At 39.6% G+C, this 26,842-nt stretch overlaps 1 protein-coding gene across 1 annotated transcript; it reads left to right on the forward strand.

Moving 5' to 3' along the window:
• Positions 1-643: 643 nt before the first annotated feature.
• mkxa (mohawk homeobox a) lies at positions 644-25,182 on the forward strand. The gene is made up of 7 exons (XM_026364456.1): positions 644-736; positions 1,556-1,815; positions 3,746-3,905; positions 6,904-7,057; positions 9,107-9,472; positions 22,596-22,629; positions 22,756-25,182. The coding sequence occupies exons 2-7, from the start codon at positions 1,643-1,645 to the stop codon at positions 22,955-22,957; spliced, it is 1,089 nt and encodes a 362-aa protein (XP_026220241.1). The 5' UTR covers positions 644-736; positions 1,556-1,642; the 3' UTR covers positions 22,958-25,182.
• Positions 25,183-26,842: the final 1,660 nt, after the last annotated feature.

Genomic DNA, 26,842 nt, shown 5'->3' on the forward strand with positions numbered 1-26,842 from the left:
CAAATAAACACAGCTGAGGACCACAGAACATGACTCAAGAGCTCATAATGTGACAGGTTTTATAAAAGAGATCAGTGAGAGGGTGTTTGTGTGCACAAACACAGTAAAGAGATCTCTTTTCTCTGGACTACATGTCCCGCTTGATTGTGATAGTAGGAGTCTGTTTCAGTTTCAAGTTAGGATGCACATGTTCAAATACTTAAAGGAAGAGGGCAGCTTTTTGCACTAATTTAACTTGGAATGAATCAATAAAGCCTATATACAGCTAATAATGGGGGGAACAAAACTGGAAATGAGAAAGAACATGCTGAATTATTTCAAAAGCGTTCAGCACTGGGAGGAAGACACGTTTTCTATGTCAGCTGGATTCTTGTTATTTCAAAAACCTTTTTCAACCTTCTGTGTCTTCAGTGACTGAGAAAGTCTACTTTTTGCAGCTCGGTGCCTTCCTCCCGGTCCTTCCCTGTGCCCTGTGCTGCCTCGGCCCCTGAACCAGCCTAAAGAGTCTGCAGTATGTTCGGAGGCTCGGGCCGTGTACGAGGAAACATGAGCAGGGCGACATATTCAGAGTCCCGGGCGGCGCGGCGCAGGCCGCTGGATAAAGCAGAGGAGGAGACGGCGGAGCGTGTGGTGGAGTTCAGGATCTCAGGGCTGCAACATGTGAGCAGGGAATGGGCGAGTGGAGCCTGGATTATAGCTGTAGACAACAGAGAGACGCAGGAGGGGCCCGGGAGAGGTAAGTGGAGGAATAAGCTTATCGTTCAGCAGCTTAAACTGTAGTGGTTTGAATGAGTTCACGCTTCAAGACGCAGGATGAATAAAGACGCACAGAGGTTATACTGCTGGTGGAAAGATTTCCTACTGTTAGTTGTTACTGCTGCTGCTGCTGACATTTACTGACAGCTTCAGTCTTACAACAAACTCCACTTTAAAAGCAAAGATTAGAGCGAACACGCAGATTTCTGAAGTTCAACTTTTACTTTGACATATTTCTGCTCAAAGTGTTTAAAGTCCGACTCAGCTCCCACACTGATCGGTTTCCTAAATTAAAAATCACATAAAGCAGTATTTAATACTAGAATAGAAGAAGAAGAATAAAGGACGAGCTCGTCCACACAGTGTTTTCGTAAAGCGCGACACTAAATGACGTTGAATCCCTCTTATTATTATATAATCGCTCCTTTCCAATAATAAGAACACCATGAAATGTGAATACTGCCACTGTGGGAATTTTCTTACACAAACACTTGAAGTGGAATCTCACGAGCACATGTGGACCAACAATAACAGCTCTCCAGTGACGCGCGGTCCTTTTTTTACTGAAGACTCTTTAACGCTGAGCATCAGGAGCTCATGATGTCAACAGCAACCTGCAGGAGTCACGGAGTCACGGTTCTACATGTGTGTGTTATTATGCACTGACATCAATTCTTATGTTTGACGTTCACCAACTAAAGCCTTTTATATGACCCGCTTCTGAACCACAGCAGTCCTGTTCTGTTATTGTGTCCTGTTATTTATTTACCTTGTCTTACCATCTCCCACTTGTCCACAGGACCGACACAGGGACGCTGGGACACTTTGGGTTTTTATTTCCTTTCAACTTTTGCACATCAGAGAACTGAGGACTATATAACCCAACATGAACACCATAGTGTTTAACAAGCTGAGGAGCCAGGTCCTGTTTGAGGAGAAGGCTAAAGCGGTGGAAATGACCAGCAGGAATTATCTAGAAGTCATCGATGGGCAACAAGACCTCCTCTCCAGCAGCCAGAGCACCAGAGAAAGCCATGGCATCAGACACAGGCGCAGCGGGTATGTTGAACGTCCTGAGCTGAACGTACGTGGCTTAGATTGTGATTCTGGATGAGTCATGTTCACCCAGCACTAGTTAACACTGTGAGAAGGTGAAAACAAAGAGGTTCAGAGCTCTGTGATCAAAAAATAAATAAATAAATAAATGAAAAATCAAGCTCAGACTGAACTTCATGGATTTCAGTTCATATAATTATACATATGACTGTTTATTCATAGGTTATAATACCTACTTATTCATTAAACTGCGAACTGATATGACTCATAAAATATACACAAAGTGTCCTTAACATCAATGTGCTGCTATTTTTCATGTGACTTCAATTCAATAGGATCTGACTGACCAGGGCAAAAAATAAATACCCTCTCCCAGTCTGGTCTTCATTTAGGTGTTGATATTCACACCAACTCTTAAAATTAGTAAGAAGAATAAGTAGGTTGCCCTGTTCAGTAGCACGCTTCATATAGGTCTCCATCTGTTTCCAATGAATAATTTCGTCCTTATACTCTGTGTGGTCCAATCACTCATGTGAGGGACCGCTGCTTTTTTCAAATGTATATTTTCACAAGTCTTTCTGTAAAATGGAGCAGGTGGAGGAAATGATGAAGTCCTGATATGATGTGTTTTGTGTTATTTGAATCTTTGTTGGACACATATGAGCAACTGACAACTGACAGGTGACGCTAGAAAGGCTTTTCACATATTAACCTTTAGTTATGAGAAGAATGTGGAGCATTATTGAACTTCTGGGGCTGCAATCTGTCTATCTTCATCACTAATAAGGGGATGCGTGTTAAGTTTGAAATAAGAAGTAAATGTCCTTTGAGACTATTTCACATTGACCTAGATTACAAGGAAAATAATTGTAGGCAGATTTGGGGTTAGACTAAAATATGTGACATTTGCTGTCAGTGGACATTTTGCTGAGATAAAGGGAGAAGCAAAGCACAGCACCATAGTGACATCTACAGGTTCATAAAACCTGGAGCCACAGGTACGACTTAAACATTCACAGCTTAGGAGAACAACCGTCTTCTTTAGGTTAGTTGGTGCTTTATGAGCAGACGTTAATGCATTTTGTGTATGTGTGTATTTTGTGTTGTATTATGCTATTACAGCTTTTCACCATTCAAATGCTGAACTGGGTGTTTCAGATCGCTATTTTGAACCTCCAACCTACCCCGTATTCCTATTATGTAGTGTTTTTGTAGCATCTGTGGACATGGATTATTGCCCCTTTCTGTATAATGGCCTGGCTGTGATAGTTATTCATAATTCACTTCTACTGAATTATGAATAAGGAGGTGAAACGTTAATCTAAAAACGTTAGTCTAAAACATTGAAATTAAAATGTGTGAGCAAATGTTTTTGTTTGCTTTATTGTATCGTGTTGGTGGTTTGTGGGACACGCAATGTTAAATAAACTGCAAGTGGCAGTTTCTCTCTCTCAGTCTCTCTGTCTGGTTGACTCTCTGCTGTAACGGGTGTCTTTATGTCTCCTTCTCCTTTAATTCAGCATCCCTTGGCTTAATTGTAGTGCTCTGGGTGAGAAAATTGCATACTGTATAGAGCGATCACGTTATGTGTCATGACTCCACATGCAGCTGCATAATATTATTTGGTTCACTTCACTAAACAGCAAGATCCTGGTTTGTTTGTCAGTTTAAGAGCAGATTTTACATTTGACATAATGGGTCACTGGTATAAATTTAGTTTTACGTAAGATGATATTAGATTCAAAGATGTCTTCCATCAGTGTTTGTTGTGAACAATCAATGAATAGGATTTAAAAATAATAATCATAAAATAAAAGATCAAATGCTAAAACCTATAATTCACTTCTGTAGTGTACAGTTGGGGTAGTTAGGCCTCTGCATCCATCTAACTACAGTCTGCTATCTGAAAATTATTCCACTTGCTTCTTCACAGGGGTCGTCCCACTGGCAGCAAAGTTCGACACAAGCGCCAGGCCCTTCAGGACATGGCACGGCCACTAAAACAGTGGCTCTACAAGCACAGAGACAACCCATACCCCACCAAAACAGAGAAAATCCTCCTGGCTCTAGGCTCGCAAATGACCCTGGTCCAGGTGAGAGTAGATTCTGTCACACTAAATAACTGAAAAAAGTGAATTCATGCAGCACGTGTTCTGAGGCACAGAGCTGTGCTCTCTGTGTTGTAGATGCTGTAGAATGATTTTTCATTCTTTATTATTTCACAACAATATGAAACTTGTATTCTAAATTTTGAATTATGTAGGTCTGTGGCTGTGACTTTTAGATTTTGATGAACTCTTAAATGAACAGTGTCTACCTGGTAATTGCCTGTGTTATATGATATTAATACATCATTGTAGATGTAATAGAGGCTCAGAGAGGAGAATCTGTTTTGAAAAGACAGAGCAGAAATGTATCATCTTCATGACATAATGAAGATCCCAACATACAAACTGGAAATAACTACGGTATTTCAGAGTACAGGTTTCTCATATACCTGTCAATTCTGTCTGTTCTAGCATCTTTTCATTTGTTCTGTGTCTCACAAATGTTCTTCTGTTTGATATAAAAGACCTCAAACTTGGACTTTTTTGTAGACAACACCTTCTTCCAGTGTTCCAGCATCCAATGTCTGTGTCTTTTGCCCATCTCAGTCTTGTTTTTATTAGCCAGTCTGAGATATGGCTTTTTCTTGGTAATTCTGCCATAAAGTCCAGCATCCTTATGTCTCGTCTTTACTGTTGATGCTGACACTGTTTTTGATGGGTACTATTTACTGCAGCTGCCAGTCGAGGACCTGTAAGGCATCTTTGTCATAAACTACACACGCTCAGATATTTATCCTCAGTTGTGCACCAGGGCCTCCCACTCCTTTTGCCAGTTTTTGCTGCTTTCTGAGGGGAGGAGTTAACAACATGATAAGAAATTTTAAGTTTCCTTGCAATGTCTAGCATTGAGTAGCCTTACTTTCTAAAGACTCATGGGTCTCTAATGAAAGTTCTTTCTTTCTGGCCATTTTGAACCTGTAAATAAATAAACAACTGCTGATGTTCAGATACTAAGCTAACCTAAAGAATGCCATGCTCCCTTGTTTACTCCATTACAACTGCTCTCAGCTGTGCAACACAATTGCAAAAGCTTTTTCTTGTATTATCTGCCATACCAGGAGATTGATGCTGAGGACTGACAATTGCTAATAATAGATGATTTTTTTAATGATCTACATTTTTGCATAGAGGCCTGATTGTTTGCGAAAAAGATAAAAGTGTTTGTGAATTGCTTGAAAATGTTATTTTTCTTTGGAAAACATAGAAATTTGCAAGTGATCCTAAACTCAAGGTCACTGATGTTGCCTCAGAAAGTCTACAGCAGCTTTTTCAGGCCACCAAGCATAATCTGGTTCTCAATTTTTGGGGCCTGATGGAGCTGTTTGTTTTTGGTCAGGGCAAATAGAGTGCAGAGTAATGCTTTGTGCTGGACACTTTGATCCCACACACACAGACAAACCCACATGCACAGTGTCTTACACACACACACACACACACACACACACACACACACACACACACACACACACACACACACACACACACACACACACACACACACAGTTAAGATGACAACCAAATTGCAGCGGCAGTGTCAAAGATTTCCTGACATTAAAGGAGGGCGGGACATTCATTAAAAATTATTTTCATCTCATTTTACAACAGGAAAGATGTTTTTAAAAGGACCTCTGTTTTTTAGTCAAGTTATTTTCATTGTCCTTTGATTGCCAAAAATGTATTCTTCAAGTCATTTATAAAAAAAAACAAGTCTAACATTATCTTTTTCTAGTTTTTCAACATTCTGCCTTTTTTCTTGATAAGTTGAATTGAATTTTATCTTCAACATGCCACATTGAATTCTAGGAATTTGTGATGGTATTTTTTACTACTTCTTAAATAGTTTTAATCAATACAAAGATCAAAATAACTGTTGCAGCTGCTTCTCCATTTATGGAGGCTAAGAGCTACCCTGTTCTTCCACTGTTTAGTCCAGATAAACCTGCCAGTAATGTAGAACGCATCACTCATTGTACAATTTTCCTTGAAAACACCATCCTGGCACAAGGTGTTCGAAACAACTAAATCCGACTTTTTCAAATTCAAAAAAATGTTTTTCATGTAAATGTTGGGGTATGCTTCTTTAAAGTTTGTTCTAATGATGGCCACTCTGCATCACCATGGCCACATCTACATGCTGTCTCCCCCACGATACACACTGTGAAGAAGGCCATGGGTGAAAGAGCTGGTTTGACTGATGTTTTCCCCTTTTTAATATCACTGGATGTCTTCTGAATAAGTGTGCCATCCTCCACCTCCCGGATAGAGAAAACAGTCTGGAGGGATCTTTTCTGTTTCTCTTACTACAGGGCCAGACGTCTTCTTTCCAGGCCTCATTAGTGAGTGCCTCATGCCTCACCTCGTCTCACATCACTTCTCCGCCCCTCTGGCCAAGCCACATGTACTAGATGCTGCCTTCCCCCTGGTGTGCCACAGTGCTGGTCTTCAGACAGAGATGTGTGATAGTCTTTGCTAATGAAAAGCACAATACTGAAAAAGAGGATTAAAAAAATAAGTACTTTAGGCCCCTGTCCTAGCCCCTTCAAAAAAATATATTGAGCATAAAAAGTAATTCTAGTTTAACATCTAATGGCCTCCCTTCTCAGTGAAGAGCTCAAATGTCTGTTATTGCATGGAGACTGCAAGTCCAGAAAAAGCACATGTATGTAAAAGTACGTCTTGTTTGAAACATTAGTTAATGAAGCTTTGCGTTTGCTGGCCGTCTGGCATTTGCAGGGCTGTGAATGTTTCTGCATGGTGTTGATATAGAAAATATGCATCCCAGGATGTCTCTCTAAGGCATTTGGGATGCTTCTCAGAGCTTAGGATTTTAGAGATGCTCTGCAACTTGAATCTTTCTCTCTACCCTGGTCTGAATGTGACAGCAGACTATTTCATAAATGACACAGTTTTTTTGCTATGGTTATGGAGGGGATTTTTTTTCACTGGTTCCCATTACTTCCTAGTCATTTCTCTCTTTTTCCAGGTCTCCAACTGGTTTGCTAATGCCAGGAGACGACTCAAGAACACGGTGAGGCAACCAGACTTGAGCTGGGCGCTCAGGATCAAGCTGTACAACAAATATGTTCAGGGCAATGCAGAGAGGCTCAGCGTCAGCAGCGACGACAGCTGCTCCGAAGGTACGGCTCGACAACGCGGTAACAGCAGCTCTTACAGTCCTCACGTTCACATAATACAAAAATACAAAAATGGCTACTGTCCTGCAGTCCCAGTCCTTCACACATCCAGGGAGCTCAAGTTTTACCATGTAGTATGTAAACATGTAGGTAGTTTAGTGTAGACCCAACAGTCAAAAGCCTTAGGGCCCAGTAGAGGTGAATCAAGAAAAGTAAATTATCCATCTTTACTGTTATAGTAACAGTGTTAAAATCATTTTATTGCACTTCTCTCTCATTTACATTTTTGCCTGTGACCCTTCAGCTGCTTCATATTAATTAAAATGGAAATCAAGCAAGTTTGGGCATATAAGACCATTTCTTTACTCATTGTAGTTGAAAGCAAAAGCTATAATAATATTGTCTAAACATCAAATTTAACAATTACCTCTTAAGTGCAATTCACAAGAAATATTACGTTTGTACTAAAGCATGGCAGAAAACTTCAGTGATATCACAGCTTAATGTCTCAGACTTCTGTAATCAATTATTCACATTTCCTGAACCCGATCCGCTGTGCAGAAAATGACTGGGAAGATTTCTACACACCAAAATTTAAATTTAGCATTATGACATGCTGTATGTGTCCCAAGGCAGGTTGATGCTATGCAGAGCCGTGTTCTGGATAGATATAAATGGTGAGTGTGTGACCCAGCCGAGAAAGGTGGAAGCCAACGGGCTGCAACACGCTGTCATTAAGTCACCCTGCTGAGCAGCCTCTGTCTCTCAGCCTGCAATTGGAAATGAGTAGCTCTCTGCATGGTCAGCTGTGTATTTACAGCAAACACATGCACATGTGTTGATTCTCAAGGGACGGGACTGCCTTTTTCCTCTCAGTGATAGCATAGACAACTTAGGAAACAGAAAAATAAATAAAACATATGTACTCACAAAGTAAAAGTATGGACAGAAACGAAGCATGCTGTATTGTCAGTGATCTCTAATTATATTTCTGTGGGGGAGAGGCACAGCATGCGGCGAGGGAGGAATGTGTGCATGGTGTTTGCATTGTGTCCGCCACAGGCCACCGTACCACCAGACTCTCTGTATATCTTTCTGACTCTTCTCCCTGTCACATTATGGTTAGGAAGCTATCCACAGCCTGCTCTCACTTCTGAACCAGGCACTAAAGGCCCTCCATTATGTTTTTAAGCCTAGTCTTTTGTTCCAGAGGCTATTTATGGGGCCAGACCTGACCCCACTGACCCAGTGTACACTCCTTTTACTGTCCTAAAATGGTTGAACTTGTTTTGTAGCTACAGTAGAAAATGCTGTTTTGTGCTAGGCATTTGGAGAGGATATGCTGTCATGTGACATGCTGTGAAAAAGGAAAAATTTAATTTAAAAAGGTTGCAGATGGAAATGTAAGAGCAGAGTTCCCTAAGTACCCTACCTCCATGTGTTTCTGATATAAGGGAGCTATCATTTTAATTTGTCCCAGCTATAATTTTAATTTGTCCCAGACTGAATCAAATATCCAATTTACAATCCCAAATTACAAAATTACACTCTTGGCAGGGACAGTATCTAGAGTGAGCTTCTCCCTAATTTCCATCCTGCCAGAGGATATCTGTTTTTTTCTGTATGGCGTTTTACTTTCCCCATTTCTTTCATCAGGTAGGGACCCATGCCTTAATTCACTCTCTCTGCCTGAGGTGATTCTGCATGCTTTTGATGGAGAGGAAATCTACCATCCATTATGGCTTGGTAATGTGTCTCTGCCCAGCTGTAGTGCTCTTGAGGTAATGCCAGCAGGAGACAAGGTTGAAATCTCCCTGCTGTGGTATTTGGATTTGAGATTAGCTCAAACTGACTCTGAAATCAGAAGGGATGAACAAGCTATGCTCATAAGTTAGAAACTTTGAAGAGAAGAATTTGCTCGACTGTATGAAAAATGTACTGCATACATGGATGCCTGTGGGGACTGAGTTGTTTTTAAATCAAAATGCAAAAAAATACTTTTATACCTTTTAGAACCTTTTTTGTTACTGATTTTGTCTCTTGATGGCACAGATGGGGACAATCCTCAGAGGTCACAGAGTGGCCCAGAGGAGATCAGCAAGCCCGTATACCAGAGTGTCATCAAGAAGGATGGATCCTCCATGGTCAGCATGGCCATGGGAATAGGAATGGGTGAGGGACTGCGTTCGGCTGCTGAAGCCGAGTCATTGGCTGAGGACTGTGTGTCTCCTCCAAAGTACAAGAGCAGCCTGTTGCACCGCTACCTGAACGACTCGTTGCGACATGTCATGGTGGCTAACGCTGTCATGGACGCTCGCAAGAGGAACCACTCTGGCTCCTTCAGCTCCAATGAATATGATGACGAGCTGCTCTCACCATCCTCTTCTGAGGCCGAGGGGAACTTTGTTTACCGGGCTGGTAAGGAGCCACATTTCTTGCATTCTTTCCTTTCAAGAGTCTCCGTCACACACACGAAATCTTTCACTTAAGTTGTTCCTTTTCTCATCCCCTCCATCTGCACATTTTGTTTTAATTTTTGCAGCTGGCCCATTATTTCCAACTATCTGTCTTTTTCCTACCTCACTGTATTACGCTGCTGCTGCCTATTATACTGCTTTCACCTACCACCATAATTCTGTAATTGATAAAAGATTTGTGTTCTTAAAAAAACATGACATTTCTAAACTGGTGTCTTAACAAAATGCTCTATTAGATTTAAACCAGACTACAGTGTGTATTAAACACTCTCACACACATACATTCCCAGATTCACAGCACTGGAAATCATATATTGTCACTTCCACACGCACACTGTGACAGTCACTGTCACTCACCCACTCCAGGCAAGCAGAGAAAGAATTCCCCCAGCCAGTTTCTCTGACCAGACTTTAGGAGGCCAGACACAACAAGGCCATTCTGAAGCATGCACACTTTTAAACTACTGTTTGGCATGCCTTTGATCCCACCATGAGGTTTGCAAAGAGCGGCTGGTTAGTGTAGTGGTAACATTACTGCCTTCCATGTGGGAGACTCGGGGTTCAAATCCCAGCCTCTGGTAGGGGTCCTTAGGCAAGACCTCCTCACGCTGCCCTGCTTACCCTTGTAAGTTGCTTTGGATAAAAGTGTCTGCTAAATGACAAAATGTAAAGAGCAGAAACAAGGAAATGGGTTTTGTTTTCAAGTTAGAGACTGTGTGTATGTGATATCTAAAAGTTATTATTTTAAAGATAAAATTGACCTGAGCTTTAAAAAAGAGAAAAACATACAGTAAAAAAAAATGTGTTTTCTTCCTAACATCTAGAATATCTGTCAAATATACGTTACAAACACATAATTGCAAATTATTATCAAAAATGTAAACTGAGGAAATTACACCAGTCAGCCCAAACATTTAGTAGAAGCTTTTATCCAAAGCAACTTACAAGATAGGGTAAGCATAAGGAGGTCTTGACTAAGGTTCCCTACTGGAAATAGGCTGCAGTCAGGTTTTGAACTCTGGCCGCTTGCATAGAGGGCAACAATGTTATCACTACACTATCTAGCCTGAATATGAACACCACCTCGTGGTTTTCTTGTTGTGGACTGGGATCAGCAAGGGAAAGTTTAATTCTGGCTTTGGTTTAGTCAAAAATCCTGTTTGAGTCAGAAATAGTAATAATAGTCTTTTAAAAATATAAACTTTAAAAATATAAAAGTCTTTTCACTAGTTCTCCTATTGTAACTCATCAAATTAAGATTCTAAAGAAAGCACACATGATCAAAACATATCACATTAACTCACCAATTTTGAGCCAGTGATTGAAGTTAATTGTTGTTCATATTAACTGTGAAACTTGAATTTTTAATTTAGTCCAAACTCGTTTAAAAGTCACTGGCAAATCACAAACCTCAGTCTGCTCAGCAATCAAGTTCACATGTGTCTTCTTCAGCTGAGAACACTCTTTGGGAGGGATTCAGATGGACTCTGTAACTGTTTTGTTTCAATTTGAAGGTGTAGGTGATAAAGGATGGAGGCTTTGCATGGAGTGAGTTTTATTGTGTTTCATTCATGGACATATGTGTTTCATATTATCTGAGGGAAGGTGGTGTGAGTGTGTGCTTGTGTGTGTGTGTGTGTGTATGAGTGTGTGTAATTGTGTGTAGTGTGTGTATTTCTGTGTGGGTGCAGGACATGACTTACAAAGACGTAAAACCCTGTGACCTGTGCAAACTTCAGGATTTTCCACAGCAAAGCACCTGCTGAGACTCACAGATGGGGAAGGAAAGAAAGATATGGATAGACCAAGTGAGACGTATAACTCCCTGTGTACCTGAATTTAATAAGCTCCAAAAATTGATTATTTCACCTGGCTGGTCTGCTGTTTTATTAGAGAGTAATCTCTATAGCTAATATAATTTCTCAGCGCTGACATCTCCATCTTGGATTTCTTGGGTTCTGGCATCTTTACAGAAGTGTTACTGTTTTACATGCGATACAAGCCTTTGAATCCACATGTGGAAAGTTCTCTGAGGTGGTGAGGTGGGATCTGCTGAGCCCTCAGATCTGACTGGCCGGTCAAAGAAACAAATGAAATAAAGAAAAGGCGAGAAAATGAAATTTGTTATTCCACATCTGATATCACTAATGCAGACAGAGCAAATGAAAAAGGGAGGCAGAGAGAAGTAACTTTACCTTTAATTTCAGGTTTGCATCCTTTCCTTTATGACATTTTTTTGTGGGCTGCCCGTGCTAAATATTTTTGTAGTGAACACATTTCTTTCTTAGATTTAGTTTTATTGTGTTTTCATAATAAGAGAAAAATGTTTCCCTCAGTAGCACATTTCACATAAATCTGTACTTGTACCATGTGAACAAAGAAAAAAGAATAAATCAGATTTAAACTCTCTGAATGTTCCACTAGCTTCTTTCTGACAGTGACAAAATGTCTGACATTTTCAGGCAGTAGAGAGGAAAAGAATTCGAACTTGAAAGAAAAAGCACAAACAGTGTCTCTTGGCGCACTCTTTTGCTACATTCCTGCCTGTGAAACACTTGTGATTGGTCAGAGCTAAGTGGCATGCCTGGCAGCCATCACACCATTGGCTAAATGTCTGCAAAGGGCAAGTTGGCTGGTGCAATCTCACAGTGTTATCTGGAACTACAGAAGGCAGTCAGACGTGGCAAGAGATGGAGAGTGTAGATTTACCCCAGTGGAAAACTAAACTTTTGCTGGCTTGATAGGACACACACACACACACACACACAGTACACACCCATATGCACACGACTACAGGCTAAAGTCTGCAGGGAACTTTACTTAACACAAGGAGCAGTAGAATTCCATCACACATGCCAGGGGTTCATGCCAAATTAACCTTTAATGGGGTATTAAATGGCAGAGATCTGACTGAATGTTTTTCATCTTGCTCCATACCAGATTTTGCCCCGTTTGATATTATATAGTTCATTATTCGCCAAATAAGTCCCAGGGTTTCTGTGGAAAAAGACTAGAAAATGTTGGTCAGACATTTTAAACAACGACAGTGGCACATTTTCTCAGATTCCCTCCTTTATGGTCTCTAGTTACAGCTAAATACAGTAGCCTGGTGGTGAATGTAGTGCTTGCCAATGCTCCGATTCATGTGGAAAAGGACAGATTACTGAAGCCACCGAGTGGCCACCGGCAGGTTTCCAATCCTTTGATTTTCCTGTACCTTTTTCAATAGCACACATAATAATTACATTACTTTTACTGCTGATAACATGCCTAAGGATCAACAGTCATGTTAGCAGCTCTGTCAGCTCAGTACTAATGTGGGCATGGTAACTTTTTCAGAATACAGATCTGCTGTTGTTTAAAAAGTAATATGTACCACCTCAGTTTGAAATGTTAAAAACAGATGGGAATGTCTCTAGTTTTTCCAAGATGACAATTTAGGGGATCAACAAAGTTTTTACAATTCAGAGGTGGACATGATTGGAATGTGTACCGAATTTTATGGAAATCCATAATAGTAGATTGATGGCAGTTGATAATAGTAATTGTCGAGATCTTTCAAAACGGCATTGTTGCCCCAGACTGACAGAGTCAACATGAACTGATCAGTTACCTACAGTTATTTCTAAATCAATTCCAGACCTGACTGGAACAGTTAATAAGCAACTTACCCATAATTAAATCAACTGGTTGCTGCTGGTGGCGAAGGACACTATAAGTTCAAGCAGAGACAAAAACACCTTCCATTATTTAATTGAATTACGACGTGACATGGAGTTATTTCCGCTATGAAGCATTTGTTTCTGTTGTGTCTACATCAGGGGCAGTGCTAGGATTTCAGCCTTAGGGGGGCTTAGCCCTCACTACTGTATAACATCCCTCCTGACGTTAATAATGGACATAATTCCATTATGTATTAGCATTGAGCTAATAGGCTAATTTAGCACATCATGGCATGCTCTCATTGGATGGAAAATTTTCCTCGTTTGATTGATCAATTTTAGGAGGGCTGAAATGAAAGTCCCCCTAAAAAGGGTCTACACCGACCCTGGTCTATATCGAGTTAACAACTCTAACAGGCTAAAATTATTTCAGACTTGCCAAAATTCAAATCTAATTATTTATTTTTTGCACCACTTCTGCAGTTTATTGCATGTCCCATCAAATGATATCTACATCAGAGGGTTTTGACCTTACAAAGCATCACACTCATTTTTCTCTTTCAGCATTAAAGTGATTTATTCCTAAGTCAGGTGCTCTTTAACACAAAGATTTCTTAGAGATCTGTATAAACAGCCACATTTGACAGTTTCAGATTGGAATTGGGTCACTGCAACTGCCAGACACTTTTTCAGTCCTGGACAGTAAAATGTATCATCCAGATGAATGGAACAAAAATAATTTTAATGTAGAAACACAGATAGTTTGGATGTCTTTTCTCGAAGTAGAAAGAATTATGTGATGATGAGTGATGATAAAAAGAGTGTCTGTTTTTATAGTTTTGATTAACAAGAAATACTTAACTGGACTTCCTTCACCATTAATGTCACTCTTGTTCCTTCTTCACAAGACACCTAACTGTGGTGATTTATGTGACACTATTGTTGAGGGATCATAGATGTTGTGTCTGATTTAAGATGTGTGTTTGCTGAAGAGCAGTAGTGTAATTTACAGTAGACAACGCTTAACACTGGCTGCTCACTAACAATGAACCACTCCCAGACAGTGATGGATAAAGACTCCTCATCTTTGGCTGGAATCTGCTCTTTCCACAATTTTATAGCAACTGAGATGAGAAGACAGGGAGCAGAGGGGGTTAGGGGTGTTGTTCCAAGACATCAGTGTTTTGCCAGAGCTGGGTTACTCGGGTTGAGCTTTAGACATTAGTGTGGAAGGGATAAGAAGAGAAGAGAAAGGCACTTGTTCCACATGAAGAGTCAAGTTTCTCCTGCAGTGGCCTGTGGGGAGAAGAAAGAAGTATGGTGGCAGTTACTAACACACAGAGAGAGAGAAGCTTTTGTGTGCATACACTCCTCTCCAAAAGTATTGGAACAGTAAGGCCAGTTCCTGTATTTTTGCTGTAGGCTGAAAACGAAAAATACAAAAATATGATAAGAATATGAGACAAAACATCACAAAAGAACATTTCAGCTTTTATTTCTAGGTGCTTACACATGTAAAACTTTAAGAGATGAAAGTGAAAGTGATTACTTGTAATAACTGCATCAATCCTGTCACTGAACATTCACATTCTTCTTTTATTGTTTGTTTTGGGGGGTTACTCCCTTCAATCTCCTTTTTAGCAGGTAAATACATGCTCAATAGGGTTTAAGTCTGGAGACTGACTTGGCCGGTCTTAATCTTTCACCTCTTTGCCGCTGATGAACTCTTTTGTTGTTTTGGCAGTGTGTTTTGGGTAATTATCTTGCTACATGATGAAGAATCTCCCAATCAATTTGGTTGTATGTTTCTTTAAATTGGCAGACAAAATGTTTTCATAGAGCCTGTCCTAGTGTGTCCTAGCAGTGTTGAGGATGAAGGCAGGCCTGGGAGGCCTACAAAAGTGAGGTCTCCTGAGGTGATCGAATCAGTCAATGACCTCATTCAATCTGACAGAAGGGTGACAGTGGATGACATTGCAAAGGGCTTTGAAGAGAAAAGTAAGCTTCCCAGTAAGGAAGCTTCTATCACTATTAGAAGTATTTATACCGAAAAGTTCACCTTATTTATTGAATGACCCTCGTATGTTTGAATAATCAGGGTAATAGAAAACACCTGGACAATAAAACACACCTGTCAGTCACATTTTCCAACACTTTTTCTCACATTAAAAATGTGTGTGTGTGTGTGTGTGTGTGTGTGTGTGTGTGTGTGTGTGTGTGTGTGTGTGTGTGTGTGTGTGAAAAAAAGCTGCTGTCTTCTAAATTGTGTATCAGATCAGGAAATGAAAGCTGAAATGTTGATCATTTGTCTCATACCCATCTTTTGATGTTAACACCAAATGTTTTCATTCTATAGCAAAAATAGGTTGGCGTTAATGTTTCAATACCTTTGAAGGGAGTGTATGTGTGTGTATAAACTTAAGGAAGATGAAGGAAGTTTACCACAGTGAAGATAGTTGAGGTATCTTCATGTTAAGGGACTGTTGAAGAAATAGAACTTGGATTAAGAGATTAGGGGAAAACTATCTGTTTAGTTAGTTATTAAACGGTTTAGTTTAGTTTAGTTCAAGATTTAAGATTTTACAGAATAGAACTGTATAGTTAATTATGTAGAAAACCCAACAATCTCACTTCAGCAGCACTAGGCTGAATAAATTTGTTTTGATTTATTCCAAAGTAAATTTCTTTACTATTTACTATTATGTTTGGTTCTGTCTCGTCAACATTAACTGTTAGTACCTTTATAAGCACACTAGTAGTTGTTCATATTATCCTGTTAAGATATGTTAGGTATGTTAAACATAACATAAGCTGATTCCTCAAACACTATCATTCTATGATTCATCATCACGTTACTGTTCAATGTCCTTTTTTCATGTGTTACCTGACTCCCCTGACCATAACTATGACGATATAATAGCTATTATAGATTCTATTCTTTCCTTAATTATGAATGTATTAGTGCACACTTATTCTACACAGAGAGAGAATGACAGTGTGAATCCAGCAAATCCAGCCTATCAAACTAAATAACAGTGTGTGATACGTTTTTTAAAAAAACAAACACTTGTTTGGTGTTTATGTGACAATAAATACGTTTGTTTCATATTTATAGGTATGTTAGTTAGAAGGGCCAATAGATAATAGGTAGGTATACGTAAAAACCAATAGATAATATACCAGCTAACTGTATTACACAGACATCAGTTAAGATCATTTTTTTCACCTTGTCTTCAGTGATATATATATTTAAGAAGGCTCTGAAGGGTCCCTCAGGGCCTGACTGGTCCAACGGCAGGAACAGATGGGAGTTGGCACCACAGCTTATTGCAGTATAATCCTGGCAATAAGCTGTGGTGCTGCTTCATATGAATGAAAAAAAAGACAGGGAGAGTTAAGAAGGAAAAACAACCCCGATGGTGAACCTCTGTTATTGGAATCTGGGATATCGGCTTCTGACCACAAAACATAGGCTGGGTGTGAGGCAAACAGAGAGGACAGCATTTGAGACAGTGTTCATTCTAGTCGTCATGCTGCAGAGAAGTGTTAACAGAATCAGCCTCTGGCAGAGACACAGTTTATACTCAAACTTCTAACATAGAACTGGAAGAGTGCAGAATAATGAGCCCTCTCAACCTGATCATTTTTAAATCATCAGGACGCCCAAACCTTTTGAAACATGCACACACATAATCAAGTGATCAGATTCAGAATGCTGCACAGCTGCCTACCTCGTCAGGGCAGCCAAGCCACACTGCCCTGGTCTGTAGAAAACACAAATTGTTTCCATTTTAAAAACCAAGCCGTGTCTAGAACAATAGGCTTATATTATGTTACCATGGGGTGGTGGAGAGCGGAGGGTAAGGGTGAGCTTTATGAGAGAGCTGAGGTGTGACATAGAACACACACACATAGAAATCCACATAGAAAGAGTGTTAGAGGGCAATTCAACCAACCACTGTGAACAATTGCAACATAATGATGCAGTACGTGCAGCACAAACATATCATTTGGCTTCCAGTCGCCAAAAAAAGAATAATTTGGGTCACATAAAACACTTAAAAATGCAAATAATGTTTACTTGAGGTTTTGCTTTTTTGCTAATGTGTGTGGGTTCGTGCATTGCTCTTCATTCACTACTTAGTTGCATCAAAGTGGTGATACACACAGGCACATCAGTTCATCATCAACCTACTTTCAAGTGTGAGCCCTCCCATCCTCAGATACTCAGACACTGTCTCCTTTTTCAATCTTCTTATTTCCATGTAATCATCTGTTGTCACGTCAAACTCCAATCAAAGAAACAAAAGCCCCATCAAGAGAAAGATGGGGCTTTCTTTGTTTTGTCAGTACACACACCACACACACACACACACACACACACACACACACAAAGAAGATGCTCACACATTCATCATGACGACAAATTTACTTCTTGGTTGAGCTCTTTTTTACAGGGGCTCTGATTACAGTCTGTTTACTGGTGCTCGTAAACTCTGTGACAACCTGGCAGTATTTAAGCACAGGAAACACTGTTATTATTTCTCTATCTAGCAAGAAGACACAAGGCATTCCTTATTGCCAGAGCTTGGTTATCTGTTGGAACCGCAGACACACCAGCATGTCATCAGCTGGGCAGACAAGGGGGAAAAAAAGCAACACAGAAAAAGAAATGCAATGGTTAGAGTCATTTTTGGGCAAAGGCTCAGGATTTGTCTGTCTGTGTCGTGTGTATGTTCAATTTAACAGGAATATTTGTATAAGTCATGGAAGGACTGTCAGGGCACACGGAGAAGACGTAACATTTACACTGTGTACTGTGGGATCTAGCTAACTAAGTGGAACAATGTGGCTCTTTGGTGCCTTAAACTTTATCGTCATGCAGAGACTGAAAGCAGGCCAGACGCGTACCAAGGCATGTCTACCTTCATTTACAGACTCTTCTTGACGCAAAAAGGACAGATCATTATTAAAAGGAATTTAATGATGCATACATATTTGTGTATGCATCATTCTGACCTGTTGTGTGGTGTCACGTTGTCACATGACCTGCAAATTGTCAAGTCTACATTGTCAGCATGATTCTCATCATGGGCTTAAGAATTTCATCACTCCAGATATTGGGTTTGTGTGTCCAACATTCACTTTTCCACCAGTGGTAGAATGTTCACATTCCTGTTAAAGTAAATTCATTTCACCTTCAGACAAGTGACATTCAACATTCAGATATCATTTTCTGATAAATATTCTTTGCATGGGCTTATTAACTACACCTAACAGCTTTATCCATTGTTAATATATAATTTTGTGATACTATAGAAATGTATCTAGTGTTGTCTTCTGGTTTCAGATTAGAGTGCTATGTAAAGTATGTGGAGAACAGAGGCTTTTGTAGCTGCTGAAAACATCAGGGGCATCAGAGTCAAGTATTCTTTATTTTGAAGGGATGTACGCATGTGTTGGTTAGGGAAGTTGCTATACATATAAAGAATGAAATATATATTTCTTATGCACAAAAGTTATTGTGGAAATTATCTTTACCATCCCTGGATTTGTTTCCTCTTTGTCCTTTCATATTTCATATATTTCTCTCTTCCTTTTCATCACACTTGCGGCTGTATTTCATGTTATGGGTTTTGTGTGGCTGTGATCCTTCTGTTTATCTGCTCTTTTTCTGTAGCTTTTCTAATCTCTCAGTAGTATTGATAGTATTGCTATTTGCTAACCTTAATCTTAATGTTATCAAAATAATGATGAGCCCTGAACATATTAGTATCATTTTAAATGATGTTCTGCTGTTGGTTAAACAATTTATAGTTTTTTAGAGTGTTGTAGCCTATTTACTTAAATATTTACACATACCACAATAGCACACAGATTTTCCTGTCCTTTTCACTGGATGACTCCACTGTCTCACTACTCATCTCTGCTGCTTGGATCAGAGAGAGACATCTTCAACTCAACCTTTCCAAGACAGAAGTTCTCATCTACCCAGCCTGACCTTCAATACAACACAACATCTGCATCAACATAGGTGATTCAGTGATTGTCCCCACTAAGTCTGCCAGGAACCTCTGGGTGATCATTGATGATCAACTGACCTTCACTGACCTCATATCCTCTCCCTCAAGGGCATGCAGATTTGCCCTTTTAAACATCAGAATGATCTGATGCTACCTTTTGGACTATACAACACAACTCATTGTGCAGGCTTTGGGCATATCTCACATAGACTACTGCAATGTCTTACTGTGAGGTTAGCAGCACACACCATCAAACCCCTCCATATGAGGGGTGTGATGGTGTATGCAACAGTAAAGTATGTCACAGTAAAGTATGTCACATTGAAAAAAAGCATCTGCCAAATAAAGTGGCAATTAGAAATATGGGAACCTTTTGGAATTTCATGCTTTTTTGCATTAATTAGTCATAAAATGTGCTCTGATTTTCATCTAAGCCAAGAGTATTAACAAATAAAACGTGCCTAAAATAATACCACAAAAAAAGTATTTCTTGATTTTCTTTCTTGCCAAGAATGAAAGAAGATTTGTTCCACGAAGCAGGAGGAATCAGCTAACCTGACCCTGCACCTCTAAAGCTCATTAATAATAAGTTGGTTTTTCAAATGTATATTCAGTTTTTAAAAAGAGCAAGTGTGGATCAGGGGGAATAGCTGGTTATCCTGTCAACCACAGGGTTGGTGGTTCAATCCCCACCTTTCCCAGTCCACATGTATCTGTGTTCGTCCTTGTAAGTCAATTTAGATAAAAGCTTGCTTGGAAATTTTACATTTTTTACTTTTTACTTTTTCTAGCACCTATGCTACAGGTGCTGTAGGAAGGAACCAGGATAGATGTTCCTTTGTCCTTATGTTAAAAGGACAAGTTAAGCTAACCTAATCAACTCCCCACTGTACATAATTAAAGTATGACAGTCATGTGACACTCACATCAATCTCATTTAACTCTCAAAAAGAAAGCAATGTGTCCTTCTGACCTTTGTTTTAATGGAACACTTTCCTCTTTTGCTTACAATTTAAGACATATTCATTTCATACTGTACAGGGCTTCGGAAATAGTCAAGCTTTTAAACACAGTGGTCAGTCAGGGACTGATGGTTAGTTTAAGGACAAAGGTGGAATCTGGAGGTTTGGATGGCTTGGGTCAGCTTTTCATCCACACCTTCTCCACCTGCTGGAAGTCTAAACATCGTTCTCTTTCTTTTGAATGCTATATCTTGACCATGGCCATACACACACTGGAAACACTACATTACAGCGTGCTGCCTGTAGTTACTTCACGGAAAACATAAACCATTTTTTAATGCATGTTATTTTTCTTTGATGTCACCACAATTGCTGTCTCTGAACTGGTACCCATGTAATGAAAACAGAACAATTAATTGCACAATAACCTGTAATCTTGCTGTGGTTATGGAGAATGGTGCATACTTGAAATCAAAATTCAAGCTAACATTGAAATGGCTGAAATTTAATGGAGACATTGACAGCTGTTCTTGCTTCTGTTTTGGATTGTCTTTGTTTTGTTTTTGTTTTCTCCCTCTGGTGGCAGTAGCTCAGTTTGTAGAGCAATTGTCTACAGACCTCCCAGTCATGAGTTCAATTCTTGGTTCTTCCAGACAATGTGTAAACATGTCCTTGGAAAAGACACTGGAACACCATAGTAGCACTGCCAGCTGTCAAACAATGATTTCCCCAAAGCAATCAATAAAGTATGTATTTATTATTATTGCAATAGTATAATATATTTTAATAAACCTGTTGCATATTAATAATATCTATACCAAATACAAAAACTCAGTGTCAGCATTATTACATTTTGGTTGTGCTGCATGAGAATAGTCAATCTTGAGTGCCTGGATCAGGACATATTAAAACAGATTAAGGCAGCAAGACGCAAATGAGTGGAGGACAGAGATTGATGGAGGAAGAAGGACTTGTTTATAAAGCAAGATAAAGACCAAAAGAAACAAAGCTGAACACTAGAATGTGAGGATTTTGTTGGAGCTCTTTGAAGCACTCAAACGAAAAATGTTATTTTGTGTTATATACGTCCTCATCACCATCTCACACGTTCACACACATTCCTTCCCTTTTTCTGTCTATGAAGTATCAACAAGTATCAAATTTCATAATCAGGCCCATATTAACCCAGGGCCTCGCTAACTTGTACTTATACTCTATGGAAGCACTGGAAAACAAGGGAGGAGGACAACAACACAGCTAAGGCAGCTTCTAAAAACTCTCTGCCAAAATGATGGAGGGCTCTGGTGAAGATAAAGTTGTGCTGTTGTTGTGCTGTGTCTGGAGTTTTTGGCTCTAAGTCTTTAAGAGTGTCTGTGACGAGGTTAAACCTCTAGCACGGTGTTCTCATCCAACCTTTTCCGATCCCCTTCAACAACCATGGCAGTGTGATTCCAGGAAAAGTGAAGGATGCAGAGTTTCATGCTCAGGAACGCCCATCTGTTATATCTGTCTCTGATGACTCAGTTCAGGTTTGCATTTGCTTTACAGGCAAAGGTGTCAAGGTGGATACAGGGGACTGGGTGTCCCTGTATGCTGGTTTTGTTGTTGGAAATCTGGGAGCGTGTTGAAAAACATGCAATCTCTTATATGTCCCCTTTTTCAGGGACTCGTTGTTGAAAAAAGGACAAACTGTTTGGTACCTCAGCTCTAGATCTGAATGTTCTTCATTCAGCAAGTCATCTAAACCTGGTTGTCTTATACATGGCTAGGAAATCCAAATGCTTTGCTGTCTTTAAACGCATCATGGGATGTGAAGCCTGTTATCCTTTTCAGTGCTAGGCAAAACCTGGAGCTGGGACAGACAGAAGACAGGTTAAGACACAAAAATCAATCTACACATTCACTTGCACATGGCCTTTTCTGTGTGTGAACAGTATGCCAAAGTAAACACACTTGGTTGTCCTTTGTTTGCTTTCTTTGTCACTTTGCTATTCTCCACTAATGATTTACATGTGATAGAGACTGCTGTCAACGGAAGAGAAAAAAGAGTAGGCAAGGAAATTGGATATTTTTCTCTCACTGACTTTCATTCCCACTCAAATCTTTTACGTTCAGTCATTTCTGATTTCCTCAGACAACTCTATTATGTTATCCGGAGCCCATTTGTTTTCAAACAAAATATTAGAGAATGGAGTTTATGAGTCATATAAAATATCTTTCAGCGAGGTTCTATTAGTGACCTTGTTTCTTGATGGCTTCTTTCAAAACGTCCTTTTGTCCAGCAAAAGTAAAGACAGAAAACAGAGCAATCCATGTGTGCACACATACACATACACACACACCTCTAGATTTCAACAAATCCTCATTGACCACAGAGAACATTCAAAATTCACCTTTTTTTCTCATGTCTTTTTCAGAGGCTACAGACCATGGATCTACTAAATGTGACAGGTGAGTAAACTTTTTGGTACCTCGAAGCTTCTCTTTCATTACAAGCTGAAGCTGACCTCTAATTTCTGCTCTGTATTGTGTTAATTTGTGTGCTTGTTTACATGTTGTGCTGATCGTCATTGGCAGCAGTGGTTTCAGAACTGCACAGAAGGAGAAAGTGAAAGGCAAAGATGAGACGTACTGGAAGGAGATCAATGCCGCCATGGCCTTGACCAACTTGGCACAGGGGAAGGATACCACCTCTGGGACCACCAGCTGCATCATTCAGAAGTCCTCCCATATAGCAGAGATCAAAACTGTAAAAGTGCCGCTGTTACAGAAGTATTAGCTCTGATATCATCCTCCTGTCTCTATGCAAACCAGGCAACCAGTTTCAGAAAGATAAGCAGAGTCTAAATTTAAAAAAAAAGTTGGAGGAAGGGAGGGCGTGGAACAAACAGAGAACACATTCTCTCTGTTTTTTATTGGTGTCTAAATAACTACAAAAGACTGTGAGCACCCTTTGCTGGGTTCATGTGTGTCGGACAAGTGTTGGTGAGATTTTCACAGCAGTATTTCCTAAAACAACACTCTTTTGTAATGTTAACTTATTATTTTTTTATGCTAAAATGTGTATTTTGCAAAAGTGTTATTTAGATAATTAACTCACTGACTGCGGTCAGTGCAGATACTGAGGTGCCTCCTTTGAATTTGCGAAGAAATATTTTACATCTAGTGTCACAATTATGATTCAGGATTTGTTTTGTAAAAGGCAGAGCACCTAACAGCCTGTGCCTTAAGAACTGAATAAGCTCTAAATCTCTTGCATTGCTCAAACAGCTCACAAACAAACACACAACCACACCCAGATGATGCCCTTCAGTCATTCTCTGAAGGCAATGTTCATGTTTGACTGGAGTTTTCATTTTGACTGTTTTTTCTCAGTCAGCCCATCGTTTGTGGCAGTCAAGCAGTAACATAGATACATAGATCAGTTGAACTAACAGCAGACTGATAACAGCCAGCATTCTCCACCTTGGCCACATCTTGACATTAAATTTCATGAACAAATGAAGAATTCCATTCTTATTGTGACTTTTTGTTGCTGAAACGTGCACAGATACTCAGCTTGACTCAAATAAAGTCACGTTTGTCTACACAGTGACACGGTTCTGGATCCAGAGGCACGCTTTAAGAGTTCGTTACAATATTTGTTTTAACAAGGAATGCCATGACCTAAAAGGGATACTTTTGCTTTGTGTTATCATTGTTTTACGTGGACAGTGGTGCCTTTTTACGTCTGTGCTCAGAACACGACGGTCTGGAGCCCTTTGGTCCTCTTAGCTGTTTAGAATTACTTTCAGATTGCTGTTTACAGGAAGCCAGAAAACAGGAAAAGTTCGATGCTTTCCAACTTGCTGTCTTTCCTTTGGTCTTCAACAGTACATATCAGTATTATCTCTTTGTTGCACAAGCCCTGTCAGCCCGTATGTGTGGTCATTTTGTTTTTGATCAAAACGTACTTGGTTTAACTTATCCATTCTGCATTAAGAGCTCAGTTTGTCATCCATTAGAAAGCCTCTTTTATATTGTGTACTAATGTACAGTGCATATGGTAGAAACATTTCTGATGGCCAGTGCCAAGTTCACATATTGGGTGACTTTTAGGAGAAACTGAAGTTGGCTCTTTATGCTGACTGACTTTTTAATTTTATGTATATTTTCAAGGTACAGTTTATGTGGGTCCAAATGTACACTCCTTAATAAAATGTGCAGTTGTTATATTTTACACCTCATGTTCAAGGACTTTTAGGATTGAAACTGCACAAAGTGACTTTTAGACCTTTTTATGTGTCTTAAATGTGCATTGTTTAAATAAAAAACAAGCAGCACTCACAGTTCTTGTCCCATAAAGGAGATGAGAGGTAAAAGTAACAGAGGACAGCCTTCTGTTATTCTGTTCGTGTGCCTATGGAAGTATAATGAAATTGATCGTGCAAGCCAATTCCAAGGTACTGTTTGCTTATGTAGTGGGGGTGGTGGACTTCCACATGTGTTTTTTATACACCTGATCCAGGCAGGGTCAGCTGTAGGGTAGAGATGGGCCTGTGCCTTGTGCTTCTAATCACACCGTTGAACCTCGGGACCACTCAAAACCCACACACCTTACAAGAAACCTGTTTGCTGGGGAGATACAGCGAGAAAAAAAAGAAAGCTTCAGTGACAACAAATCAGCGTCTGTTGTTTGTACCTGGAGTCACTCCCCAACAACACTCCACAAATTAAATGGTTTCTACAGACTTTGGTACTGTGTGTGTTTCTCCAGCAGAAACCCAATTTCACAGCCATGGTGACAAGCAATGGTATATTAAAACCTCTAAATTATTACAGACTTTGTAAAAACAAAGAAAATGGTGACCTTAGTTTGTTTTTTTAATGTTAAGTTATATCAACTCAGATGTTTTTTTTGTTTTGATGGAGACTGGATTTTCAATCCAATGACCAAATACATATCCCCTTGTATTGTCGAGTTTGCTCTTATGTAAAGTTTCTTTTATAAAAACTGTTACTTGGTCAAAGCAATGAATAAATCTTTGAATGAATTGAAACATATTTTGTGTTTGTTAATATGTGAATGTTTGTGTTTGTGTTTGTGTTGCTTTGTTTATTTGTGTTAATGCTTACATTTAATTCAATTTAGAAATATCAATGTCTTTACTGGTTTAAAGTCAAATAATAATCATGTAACTTAATAATTAAACGTATCTAAATTGCCTCAGTTTATATGTTAGGATTCTTTGAAAGCCCTGATCACTCTGATGAAAATCACAAACACATTCTAGCCTGTAACAAGCTGCTTCAGGCACTTTTTGTGTCCCTTTGTTGATGTAACCAAACTAAAGTCTTAATTCTAACCACGTGCCACTGCTTGACACTGTTTATGACACACATGTTGAGATGGGCTTTAAAAGCTAAACTAACTAATCAGGACAAACCACTGGAAGAGCTGAATGTATACAGTAGTGAACTGTGTCAACCAAAGACCACACATTAGTGGTGGGCTTTAATGTATTTGCTACCCCCTGTCTATCTTTGCTACCATTAGAAGGATGTTTCACTTTGTTTGATGTGGGATGATATCAAAATCTGTCTCTCAGGAGCAAGAAGCAAATAACAATTTCAGAGAGTTTGGGTTTTCTATATCTGCTGGCATGCTGTAGATGTGATTCTAACTGTGGTATTGTGTGTCCTGTAAAGACAGAAATATCTGGCATCTCAGGAAGGCCAGTGGAACTGTATGTCTTCCACCTTCCACTGTAGGTGTCTGCTTAGTCTCCCTCTTTTCATTACATACTCCCTCTTTTCAATACATACTGTTCTGTATAAATGGTTCTACCTAAAACCCATACTGAACCTTATTTCTGTTACAGAGCTGAAGCTAAGACCTTTCACATGTCAGGTAGAATGAAGAGGACATGGAGAAAGACAATATTAGTGCTAGAAGTGATTTAAGAAAAAGGTTAGTTGTTGATGGCACATGGTAGTAACAAAGGCCACAAGCTGTAAACTCCGCATTAGGAAACTGCATATTTTTTTTTATCAGTGGAGAGTAATACCTACCAAAATGCCTGGCTGGTTTTCCTGTAGATCATCTGTGTCTGAACATCAGAGTGGGTACTGAGAGATGGCTTATTAGAAAGAATTCCATCAGGTTTTGTGACCTCTCTTCCCACACTGCTCTGAGCCAGCCAAACCCCGCCTTCACTGAGCCACAGTTTCCATTGAGAAACTAAGTGTTATTCCATGTTGCCTATAGTTTCTTCCGTTTTTTTCATCAGTGCCCCCTCTTTGTGCTGTTGAAAGATTTGAAAGCAGCTGTGGAACTGCATGGTTATCTCATAGGATACAGACAAGTGGAGATTCACGCTTGGAACGGCCTGCAGCTTGACAGATTCCAGACTTCACCTTGGCCATTTAGTCTGCCAGAAACTCAAATTCACCGTTAGCAGGGAAAACCACATGGAAAGAAATCCAGGAATGCAGATGTTCTGAAAATCATTTCCCATTTGATGAGGAAATATGACTCCAGTGGCATGCTGAAATAATTAGTTACTTGCTGTAAAGGATACTTGAAGTAGCCCCCGTTCATTAGAGTCCGGCTTTTGCTTGTTCCTGGACCTTGGACATAAATATGAAAAACAATGCTCTACTTAATTGTTGGAGCAAACAAGGG

This window comes from Anabas testudineus, chromosome 2 (genome assembly GCF_900324465.2).
Source record: "Anabas testudineus chromosome 2, fAnaTes1.2, whole genome shotgun sequence".
NCBI classification, from domain to species: domain Eukaryota; kingdom Metazoa; phylum Chordata; class Actinopteri; order Anabantiformes; family Anabantidae; genus Anabas; species Anabas testudineus.

What these genes read in the sequence shown, in the direction of transcription:
- mkxa (XM_026364456.1), top strand. Translation starts at nt 1,643, where the DNA reads ATGAACACCATAGTGTTTAACAAGCTGAGGAGCCAGGTCCTGTTTGAG. An exon ending in ATCAGACACAGGCGCAGCGG is followed by an intron (nt 1,816 to 3,745) that starts GTATGTTGAACG and finishes GCTTCTTCACAG; the next exon opens with GGGTCGTCCCACTGGCAGCA. An exon ending in CGACGACAGCTGCTCCGAAG is followed by an intron (nt 7,058 to 9,106) that starts GTACGGCTCGAC and finishes TTGATGGCACAG; the next exon opens with ATGGGGACAATCCTCAGAGG.